Here is an 11,853-nt window from a genome sequence, read left to right on the forward strand (position 1 = left end):
ATATACAAGTATACAACTCTTTTTTGAATAAGGCTACTGCCCTTATTAAATTCAAGACGCAGTCGGTCTCGGTCTCACATTTTATTTGAATGTTGAAAAGACAGAAATTATTTTTAATATAGAAATGGAGATGGTGTTTTGGTTGAATATTGATATTTGAAGTGTATTATAGTATTGTGGAACTCATTCAACACGCCCTCCACGTGTTGGTCAATACGCTGCCACGTGTCCAATACGCCCCCACGTATTAGCCAGGATACTGACACGTGTCCAACATGCTCCCACATGTTGACTTTTCACCTACAAAATCCATCCATCTGTAATTATACCAAATAATTTCATTTCCCAAAAAAATACCAATATTTCTTCCATATAAAAAAAAATCAGCCAAAAAAGGAAATGAAAAAAAGAAAATAGAAAAAAAAGTTAAATTATTTGTATGTTGTTTGGATGAATGGGAAATAAATGAAAAGAAAATAAAAAGAAATTTTTTCTTTGTTTAGATGAAAAGAAAAGTAAAAAGAAAAAAAATCATAATAATATAAAATTACATTAATACCCTTATCATAAAATAAAGTATAAATATTTTTATTTATTCATGTTTATTATATTTTATAAATATTATAAAATATTATAATTTTATATATTTAATTTAAATTATTTATCTAATACATATAATATTTAAATATAAATTTTTATTATAATAATATATTAAAATTAAATTTATATTAATATTTGTCAATAACAATATAACAAAGGGTAATATTAGAAATACAAAATTATAATTTTTTTTGTTTTCTTACTTGTGATGGAAAAAAAAATTTAGTGGGATCCACACTAAAATTTTCTTTCCTTCTTATTTTCTTTGCTAACCAAACAAAAAAAAAATATCATTTTCCATCTATTTTTTTTTATTCATTTTCCATCAAACCAAACATAATGTCAATCTCAACCCATAGAAAAGATCATAAATAGTTAAATACTAGTGGCTTAATGTAGCATTTCTAGCACTACGCTTTTATTGTCCCAAACTTAAACTGGATTCATTTCAATGGAACATACACACATGCAACTATGCTAGTATGCAACATAAAAAAATAAAAAGCCTCTTATATAGAATCAAAGATGTGGAGATCTAATAAAAGAAAAAAAAAATTTATACTCTAGTACTCTACTGTAAAAATGTTACAACAGCAAAGAGAAGTGTAATAAATAGTGTAATAATTAATTTATTATTAGTAGGAACGTTCTTTAAAGATTTACTATGAGATTTAAATTCTCGACACTTATTTAAACAAATTAGTAAGATAATCACTAGAATAAACTGATTTGATTTTAAAAAAGATATTCTATTTTTTTTATATAAAAAAATCCAAAGCCTAAATCCAAAAGAAAACTATAAAATAAAAACAAATCGAGATAAAGTTACCCCTCTACAATCATTTAGGATTAACTTAAGATTACAAAAAATATTTATTAATAAATTAACATCCTAATAATGATTGGGGAAAACTCTGCGTACAAGCGATTAGGGCTTGTAAGTATTACAAGCCAATTAAACTCTAATCCCCAAAATTCGCTGCAAGTGTTACGTTCCTTACACGCGCTACATCCCTTCTTCTTCTCCTTCTTTTTCGATCGTTCTTTTCTCCTCCTTTCTCACTGGTTTGTTCTTCGTCGTTGACGTTAGTTCCTCCACATACTGTTACGGCACGTTTTCATTGCACCTTCTTCTTCTTCTTGCTGCACGTTCTTCTTCTTCTTCCTCTTCTTCTTCTTCTTTTCTTTTGTTTCTTGCCTTCTCTTTCTCCTTATTCATTTACGTGCTTTTCTCTCTGTTTTCTTTTTTCGTTATTCTCGATTTCTATTATTTTTTGACATCAAGCTCTGAAATCGTTTTTGAAGAAGAAGAAGTAGCAGAAGATGAGGAGGAGAAAGAGAAAGAGTTCTGAATTATGCATGATTTTGGGTGTATTTCTTAAATCATTTGGGTGTATTTTCTGTAATCTTTTGGGTGTATTTCTATAATCGTTTGGGTGTATTTCTGTAATCTCTTGGGTGTATTTTATGTAATCGTTTGGGTGCATTTCTGTAATCTATTGGGTGTATTTTATGTAATCGTTTGGGTGTATTTCTGTAATGCTTGCCATTTTTTCTGAAATGAAAAATACACCCATAGATATTAGTAAGATACACCCATAGATATCAGTCAGATATCACTCAAATACACCAAAATGATTACAGAAATGCACCCAAAGGATTACAGAAAATACACCCAAACGGTTACAAGAATTCACCCAAACGATTATAGGAATACACCCAAAGGGTTACAGAAAATACACCCAAAGGATTTAAAAAAATACACCCAAAATTCGTTGAAGTACATCTTATGCATAATTCAGAACTCTTTCTCTTTCTCCTCCTCATCTTCTGCTGCTTCTTCTTCTTCAAAAACGATTTTACCATGAAAAAAAAAAAGAGAAAACAGAGAGAAAAGACGTAAATGAAGAAGAAGAAGAAGAAGAGGAAAACGAGGAAGAAGAACGTGCAGAAACGAAAGAAAAGGAGAAGAAGAAGAGTAAGAGGAAGAAGAACGTGCAGCAAGAAGAAGAAGAAGAATTTCAGAGACCATGAAAATCGAAAAAAAAACGAAGAAGAGGAAGAGGAAGAGGAAGAAGACGAAGACGAAGACGAAGAAGAAGAAGAAGAAGAGAAGAAGAAGAAGAAGAAGAAGACGAAGAGGAACCGTTTGAGTGGGGCGCGTGTAGTTACGCTCCATTCAAAATGAGTTAATGCGCGTGTTAATAAAGTTTGGGCTGATAACTTGTAAAACTTGTACGGCCTTTTTACTTGTATGTGTAGCAGGCCCCATAATGATTTTAGACTTTTCCTGACCAATTAATTTGTACATCTATTACTTTTTCTATATATATTTTCTATTCTTAGTTTCCAATTCTTTTTCATCAAGTTTCCAATGCTTCTCATTAGGGGTAATCTATTTTATGTATCTATTTTATGCAGAAAATTTAAACCCAATTTAAGGGTAAAGACTAATCCGTCACGGTACTGAGCTCCATTTAAGAGTTTGCTGTTGGCCAATGAATTGCTACAGGGATAATCTATTTTATGCAAAAAATTTAAACCCAATTTTTTATTAGCCCATTCAACAAAGAAGCCCAATTTCTCCAGGCCCAACAAACATTACCATGAAGCTGCGATTTGCCAACGTATATCACGTTACTTCACAAGTCACAACAGAGTCACAGGTTACGCATCAGAAGGGAATATGTACAACTGTGCCATAGGATCCAAAAAGAGTGATTAAAATTAAATCTGAATTTAGCAATCTTATTAAGGTCTAATTTAAGTAATTAACTTAATTAAATTTTTTTTGATAAAATAACTTAAATAATAAATGTTTATATTAAAAGTAACTTATAAATAAATTATTTTGTGTTTGGATTTTTAACTCTAAAAATATTTATTTTATAGAAATATAATGAAAAGTAGAAGTATTATGAGAGAAGTCATTTTTTTAACTTCTCTATAAGCTCCTAAATAATATTTTAAAAAAATTACAATTTAATTTTAAAAATTAAACCAAATATTAATACTAATACTTTTCATAAGTCAAAAATTAAAAAAAAATTATTTATAAAATTTCAAACGCGCCCTAAATCTATCTCCTTAACTTTTTATTAAAACATATATTTAGTATTACATCCTTTGTATACAACTCGAGTTTTGATTTTTGAATAATGCTACTGTTCTTGTTAAATTCAAGATGGCACTTGGTCTTAGTCTCAGTCTCGGTCTCGGTCTCGGTCTCGGTCTCAGCCCATAGAAAAGACATACTAGTGGCTTAATGTAGCATTTCTAGGACTATGAATCTTTCATTGTCCCAACAAACAGATTAAAATGGAACATGAACACATGCAACATACATTCAGAGAATCTTTGACTTCTTTTCTCAATTATTATCAATTATATAATAAAAAAATAAAAAATATTATTCGTGTATTAAAATTAACTAATTATATATTTATGTATAAATATATATAATTTAATTTATTTTTAATATATATTTTATGTTTATAGTTGATTAATTTTAATGTACATGTAATATAATTATACAAAAATAGAGTAAATTACAATAAATTTTTAAAAAATTTAAAAAAATTATAAAAAGAATTATATATTAAATATATATTCTAAAATACGATTTTAAAAATCAAATTTTAATACAATTGTTGTAGTTATTATTAAAAAAATAATAAATTTTTATTTTTTAAATTTAGTAATTTTTTATCAAGTAATTTAAAAAAGTTTTTTTTATCGTGAATGACTACTTTTTTAAAAAATAAAAAGAAAAAGTTAGAGATTAAATTTTGTTTTAGATTTTTTTTATTTTATAAATATTTATTCAAATGTTGGCACAAAAATTTAGATTTAATGGATAAGTTATTTGTTAAATATAAAATTTTTTTATTACTTATAAAAAAATTATAATAATTTATTGATTATTTTTGTCGTATTTTTAAATCATTCAATACTTATTTTGTCCATAATATATTTAAATTTTTTTTTATCAACAGCTAAATCTTTAAAATATCGAATTAATAGTTAACCCAAAAAAATATAATAACATTCACAGTATTTTGTTACTATAACATTTGATTAATATGAGAGAAGTACTAATAAAGAGTAAAAAAAAAATATACTTAATTAAGGACTTATTTGGGTGACCTTTTAAAAAAATATATTTTCTAGAGTTATCTTTTTTTAAAAGATTTTATAAAAAAGTAAAAGTAATTTTATGCTTTGATATCTCATACAGAAAGATTTTTTTATCTATTAATTATATTTGGATATAATGATATAAAAATACTTATTTATTTATTTATTACATGAAAAACATATTTTTTTTAAAAAAAATCTTTAAAAAAAGATGTAAATTACAACTTTTCAAAAAAGATATTTTTTATTTTTTTAGTACTTTTATTTTTACTACTAAAAATTTACCGAACATACTAAAAAATAAAAAAATCTTTTTTTATTAAAATTTTTTTAATCAAAATAATGAATTACAAACAAGTATTATTATAAAAAGTTTAAACCGTGACAATTTTAGTTATTAAAATAAGTAATCAAATCAACGTCCATTAAAAAATGTTATATACTTACATATAAAATCAATGACTAAATTATTTATATATGAATGATGTATTATTTAATTTTTTTAATATATATTTTATATAAATAAAATTACGTACATATAAAAATTAATCGTTAAATTAATTATTCATATTTGATAGCTTACTTTTTAGGTGCATGTAAAATTCTTATTTTGTATTTTAATATATATATTAATTGCTGTTTTAGTAGTTGGGCAATTATTTTCTAATTAATTTAGTCACAAAATCTTTTTCCAATTCATTAAAACTTTAAAGAGTGGTGTTTAAGGGTAAACACTAAACAGTAGGTAAAATCCAAACGTGAGGCTTTGAGTTCAGAGTGACGAACTCAGTCGAACTCATCTCTTTCTTTCTATCTCTTTTTTTTTTTTTTTTTTTTCCGATGGAGGACCCAAGAAGCAGTTACGGGCAACTGTTCATTGAAGACTCGGAGCTTTATAACCGCATTGTTCTCGGTGCCTTCTTGCCTCATAGCGCGTGGGCTTCACTCCCTCGCTTCTTCCAAACATGGCTCCGCAACTACATTGGTGGAGTCCTTCTCTACTTCATCTCTGGCCTCTTATGGTGCTTCTACATTTACTATTGGAAGCGTAACGTTTATGTCCCCAAAGGTAAGATTTTCCTCTTCTCTTTTTTTGATTGTTTGATTCTGTGAAAGATAGATACAATCTTTGTTATTTGATGTAATCTGGTTCTTTTTGTGCTCTGTTTCAACCTTTGTACTGACATCTACATATTTGGATTTGGATCTATAATGCTGTGTTGTATTGTAAGTGCTCAGTTCAACATTCGTTTAATATTGTTAGAACTTAAAATTTTGGTCAGAATCTCTGTTCTTTATGTAGATTCGAGCCAATGTTTAAAATTTTGCAATTACTCACCAGTCACCTCCTTGTGAACAGATTAATGAAAACTCTCCCTAATCATGATCATAACTAAACCCATATATAAATAAAAAAGAATAAAGAAGCTTGATGCTTTTCAATTTGTCCCTAAATTGCAATTACCGAGGCAGACAAACATGTCCGAGAATATTGACTTCAACAACCCCTAGCTTTCTCTCTCTCTCTCTCTCTGCTTTTTTTGATAAGTGAACTCCACTTCTCTTTTCTTGATTGTAAGTGCTGGATTTAGCTAAGATTGGTATTTCACTCTCTCTTGAAGAGAAAGATGTTAACAGCTTTTAAATGAGCAACAGGTAATTATTGTGAACTTCTGTTTTGTGATGGACGACTATTATCTTTTCGGGGGATTTCGTTACACTGTGCTATGGTTTTTCAAAGATGCAGCAGTAACGTGTTTTCTGTTCTCTTTTTCTAATCATCTTTATAAAATCTTAGGATGCATTTAGTTTGTATTTTTATTTTCAGTGTTTTCTGGATTTTGTGAAAGAAAAAGTGAAAACAGGAGCTGAAAATAGAAAACAGGATTTTATTCTTTTCACTGTTTTCCTTCACAAAAAATTCAGAAAACAGAAAACATTGAAAATAAAAAAAGAAAATGAAAATGCAAACAAAATGCACTCTTAATTATTTTCCTTGATTGCGGCTTACTTTGGCAAATCTCACTATTATAAATACTATTTTGATCTTAAAGCCAAAAACCATAAATTGTACTATGTTCATACCTCTGTGATTGTTAATATAGTCTAATCAATCAGAATGTTCATGCTCATTAACCCCATTAACTAGAGCCTCATTTGAATACTTATAAATATTTTTCATCATTTTAGTTTCACCAATTGCAGTTTGATGGGCTGTATAAATATGATATATGGATTATTCATTGAACATAGCTTTTCTATGTCATTATAGTTGGGCTTAATAATCCACAAAGTCAATGTATCTATCAGTGATATTCACCAACATAGCTCTAATCGCTTTCTTTTAGTAAGCTCGCATGTGATTTTTGCACATCTGTCTCAATTTATTTCTTAAGTTTAGTGTTTCAGTTATTTTAAGAACTTATTAGTATTGTTTTCTTGATTTCTGAAAACTTACTTTTGCAGATTCCGTTCCCTCACGTAGAGCCATGCTCTTGCAAATTTCTGTGGCAATGAAAGCCATGCCTTGGTACTGTCTGCTTCCAACTGTTTCTGAGTACCTGACAGAAACCGGCTGGACAAAGTCTTTCCCTAGAATATATAATGTTGGCTGGCTTTCCTATGTTGTGTATTTAGCAATTTATATGATTATTGTAGAGTTTGGTATTTATTGGATGCACAGAGAGCTCCATGACATAAAGCCACTTTACAAGTATCTTCATGCTACTCATCATATCTATAACAAGCAGAACACTCTCTCCCCGTTTGCTGGTGAGTATGTTAGATATTCCATGTTTCAAATTTTCAATAAGGTGTTACATTTATGTCATGCTCGAATTCTGATTGCATTTGATTATTCCTTATGTTATATTGTAGTTGATATGTATATAGTTTATTAAATCCCAAAAATTAGCACTCATGTCCATTGTTTAGTTATTGATGGCTGATGCATATGCTATGATTGCAACAACAGTAAGCTTTTGTTGATCAAAATGATTCAATGTGTGATTTTGAGCTATTGTTTTCTTGATGTGCCTTCAAGCTAATCACTCAAATCAATTTATATAGGTGGAACACAAATTCGATAATTACAGTAGTTACTTCAGTTTGAGCTTAAATTCTTGCATTAGCTTTGAAGTAAAGGAGTCCTTCTGAACCTTATATCATAAGATACAGATATGTTCTTTTCAGTTTGGTTAGTCCAAGAGCTAGGTAGGTGGTGATCCTGATTGATAAGCTCAAGGAGAAGTCTTGGAAGCCCTTCCAAAAGCTGTGATTTTGTTTTGAAGCTAAAGGAAACTTTCTTTTCTTTTACTCTTTTTGCATGTCACCTCTTACCAAATTAGAATCTTGTCACTTGATTTTGTTTCCTTATTATTAAACAACCCTTAGAAATGGAAGGAAGTGCCTATAATTGAAGTAGTTGTGACTTGTGAGGATACAACTAGGAATGGAATTATGAACATCTTGAAAGGAGACTGGTTAGAAACAAAGGGAATAGTGGAGTTTTTGGGAGGATACAAAGAAGGATATGAGCACAATCAATCATAGAGTAAAGACATAAATCTGTGCAGATGCAAACAATTTACAAAATGAAAATAATAGGTGCTTCTTTAGGAATGAAAAAGTAGATTTTTCCTTCAGTCATATAAGGTTCCAGTTGAAATTCCATTTGAGGTGACTTATTGTTTTGATAAAGAATGTTATTAGTTTCCCAGATTTAGGGTAGGGATCATAGTATTAGTCATTTTGCATAAGTAAAATTCCTCTGATTCAATATTCTGAATCCTCAGACCCCAAATCTTTTCAGATAGAAATTACTGGAGCAGTTTCATCTTGTCCCTTTCTATCCGGTTCTGTTTGTTTCACATTTTAAGGCCACCCCAGTTGAGAAATATTTTGTGTGTCCAGGCAGATAGTGATTCAAATGTTGTGATGTCATTATTTCTTTTCATTTTAGTGGATGTTAATTGCATGTATTAGGCCTAACATAAAATGACTGAACATTTGGTCAGAATTCTTTCTTAAATGCTATTTTACAAACAAAAACATGTAACTAATATCCGCGAGTTCAGTTTTACTATAAAATGTTTTGCATCTTATATTTTTGCTTGCTAGAAGCAAAATTTTCATGCATTGGCTTGTTTTGTTCTGCATAATATTGGCATGCAATTCAACTCAGGTTCACAATTCACATTTTGATAAGTTTAATCACCTTGTTTCTGCAGCTATGAATCTATATTCTTATCATAATTCATAAATTTGGCCTTTAACTGTTTTTTGCATGTATCAAAGGTTTGGCATTTCACCCTCTTGATGGGATACTCCAGGCATTACCACATAGCCTTTCTCTATTTATCATCCCAGTCCATTTTACTGCACATTTGGCACTCATATTCATCGAAGGCATCTGGACTGCGAATATTCACGACTGCATTCACGGAAAAGTGTGGTCTATTATGGGTGCTGGTTACCACACCATTCACCATACCACATATCGCCATAACTACGGCCACTACACCATATGGATGGACTGGATGTTCGGGACTCTTCGTGAGCCTGAGGAGGACGAAGGTAAGGCGATGTGATGAGTTACAGTCTTACATTGATATTTGATTATCCATTTGGTTGCATAGTCTTGAGTTATCTTTTACTGGATGGTTGAAATGTGCTTTTGTTTTTTCATGTAAAGCATAAAGGTGTTAAGTGTATTTTTGTTTTTCTTGTGTGCATCACTAGAAGATTCTAGAAATTAGAGAATGTTTTAGGGTTCATGTGGATCTTCCCTGTATATGACTCAGATTGTGTGTATGCCATAACTTATGTGGTTGGTGTTATTTTGTTTTTGGAGGCAGAGTTTGGGATGAAAGAAAATATATTTTTTTCTCGGGATCAAGTTTTTTTTAAGTGAAGAGATCCGTGAAATGAAAAAGTTAAAAAGTTGTGTTTAATTGCTCTTAAGATAATGGGATTCACATAACCCTTTATTTTATCACTTTATTAATTTTCTAATGAAAGAAAGGCATTCATGGTCCTAGAATATCACAAAGTTTGAGAAATTTGTCAAATTTTGTGACAATCAAAATTACTTTAATTTATAAGAATGAAAACATAGTTAGGTTTAAAAATAATTTTCTGGTGAATATGGAGCAAGTCTTTGGGTTCGATTTATAATCAGAATGAGCTGGCGGCAAGGATAGAGCATGTAAATGGCATTGGATGGATTCAGATCTCATCTCAAGGCCTTATTAGAGGGAATAACATGTTAATTTTAGGAAGATTTCAATACTATTAATATATAATGCTTAAAAGATTTAATTAGGGCAATAAAAGTTGAATACTAATTTTGTTGTAGGCATCAAGCCCTTGAACCGCATGTGATCGCCAATAATGCTGTGTACATTCATAAATGCGCATACTTAAACAAAAAAATTAGGAAAAAGATTCTCTAAAGTGACAATGTTAGTAAAGTAGTAAAATGATGTTTTAATTATTTTTAAATTTGCAGTATTTATTATTTGTGAGTTCCTGTATCTTAATCCAAGGGTGATTAACGATGTACTTTTTCTCTAAAGTGACAATATAACTTTAGAGGAGCTGAATCCAAAAAATTATTCCATTACGTGGGATCGACTATATAGATTAAACGATGTCGTTACGTTCTATTATACATCATGTTTACGATGATTATACATAGATCTCTTTTGATCAATTGTATATTTTTTTAGGTCTTTTTCTATCATTCGCCTCTTGTCTACTTTCTATTTCAGCCATCTTCCTAACCAAATGTTATGTTGATCTTCTACGAAATTCTACCATATTCTTTTCAATAAACACTACTCTAATTCTCTTTTTTACATATCTGTTCCTTATTTTGTCCATACGTGTGTGGTCATTCATCTATCTCAATATTTTTCTCTCTACCACACTTAACTTATGTCCGTACTCATTCATTGTCACCTAACACTTTATCTCATATAACATAATCGGTCTAATGACAGTTTTAAAAGTACTATTTTATGGCATATAAAATTAAATGCACTCTACTATTTTGATCAGTCTACTTATATCTATCATTTTTAATCTTTCTATTATTATATATGATACACCCAAGATATTTAAAACACTTTATTTACAGCAAGATGGTTTCTTCAATCTTACCGCAAGTAATCATGAAAACTTAATATGAAAGTATCATGCGGATAACAAATCCCTCTTCAATCTTCCCAGCAGCTTCCCTCACCTGCTCCTGTTCAAACTCTCTATACCTTTTTTACTTTTTCCAATTTTAATTGCGCGCACACACACACATATATTCATCTTACTTTCACGCAATGTTCGAATTTAAACCTAGTGAAGTTAAATGTACCTATCTACTCTATTATAAATGTAGCTAAGTGCATTATCCACAATTTAAATCCATTTAGCCACGCTTCAAGTGTTGTGAGAGACCTAGTTAGTAGTTAGTGTAGTATAAAGCATGCCACGCAGGTTATAGTTAAAATATGCAGTTGTAAAAAGAAGAGTAAAGGTCTAATTTGGAAACTGAAACAAGAAGTATATTTTGTTTTAGTCCTTAAATTATTCTTTAAAGTTGCATTTTCAAAGGCATTTTCATTTATGAGCTGTCAATTATATATTAACATTTGTTAATATTGACTGATAACTTGACATGTCATGTGGCATAAATAACCAATAATGTATCATATTATAAATTAATGTAACATGGCATGAAATATCATTGGTCAATGTTATGTGATATGCCACATTATTGTTCAACTCTATGACAGACCATGTAGCATGTTGATCAATGATTGATTAGCATAGGATCAAAATAACCTATATATTCTCACTTCATGGACTAAATACAACAACAACAAAGTCTTTGTCCAACCAAGTGGGATCGGTTACATGAATCAAACAGCGTCATTAAATTCTATCATATATTATGTTTATAGAGAGACCATTTACATGTAAATATTTCGTAAACTAAAAATTTATGAAATTTTAGAATGGAGCACATTTACAATTTTAGGAACCAATCTACTCGTTCAGAAGCTCTCCTAATCAAGGGCACAATCACCAATGTTCAAAGAAATAATATGAGGCCGATAA

At 29.6% G+C, this 11,853-nt stretch overlaps 1 protein-coding gene across 2 annotated transcripts; it reads left to right on the forward strand.

Annotated features, from left to right (window-relative positions):
• Positions 1-5,463: 5,463 nt before the first annotated feature.
• On the forward strand, positions 5,464-9,575 carry LOC112716721 (delta(7)-sterol-C5(6)-desaturase). Of its 2 annotated transcripts, none has more exons than XM_025768701.3 (3): positions 5,464-5,806; positions 7,204-7,509; positions 9,034-9,575. In XM_025768701.3, exons 1-3 carry the CDS (start codon positions 5,578-5,580, stop codon positions 9,324-9,326), a joined length of 828 nt encoding a protein of 275 aa, XP_025624486.1. In that variant the 5' UTR covers positions 5,464-5,577; the 3' UTR covers positions 9,327-9,575. The 2 variants fall into 2 exon arrangements, with proteins under 2 accessions (XP_025624486.1, XP_025624488.1); XM_025768703.3 differs by lacking the exon at positions 5,464-5,806 and adding an exon at positions 6,204-6,393.
• Positions 9,576-11,853: the final 2,278 nt, after the last annotated feature.

This window comes from Arachis hypogaea, chromosome 10 (genome assembly GCF_003086295.3).
Source record: "Arachis hypogaea cultivar Tifrunner chromosome 10, arahy.Tifrunner.gnm2.J5K5, whole genome shotgun sequence".
In the NCBI taxonomy this organism is placed as follows: domain Eukaryota; kingdom Viridiplantae; phylum Streptophyta; class Magnoliopsida; order Fabales; family Fabaceae; genus Arachis; species Arachis hypogaea.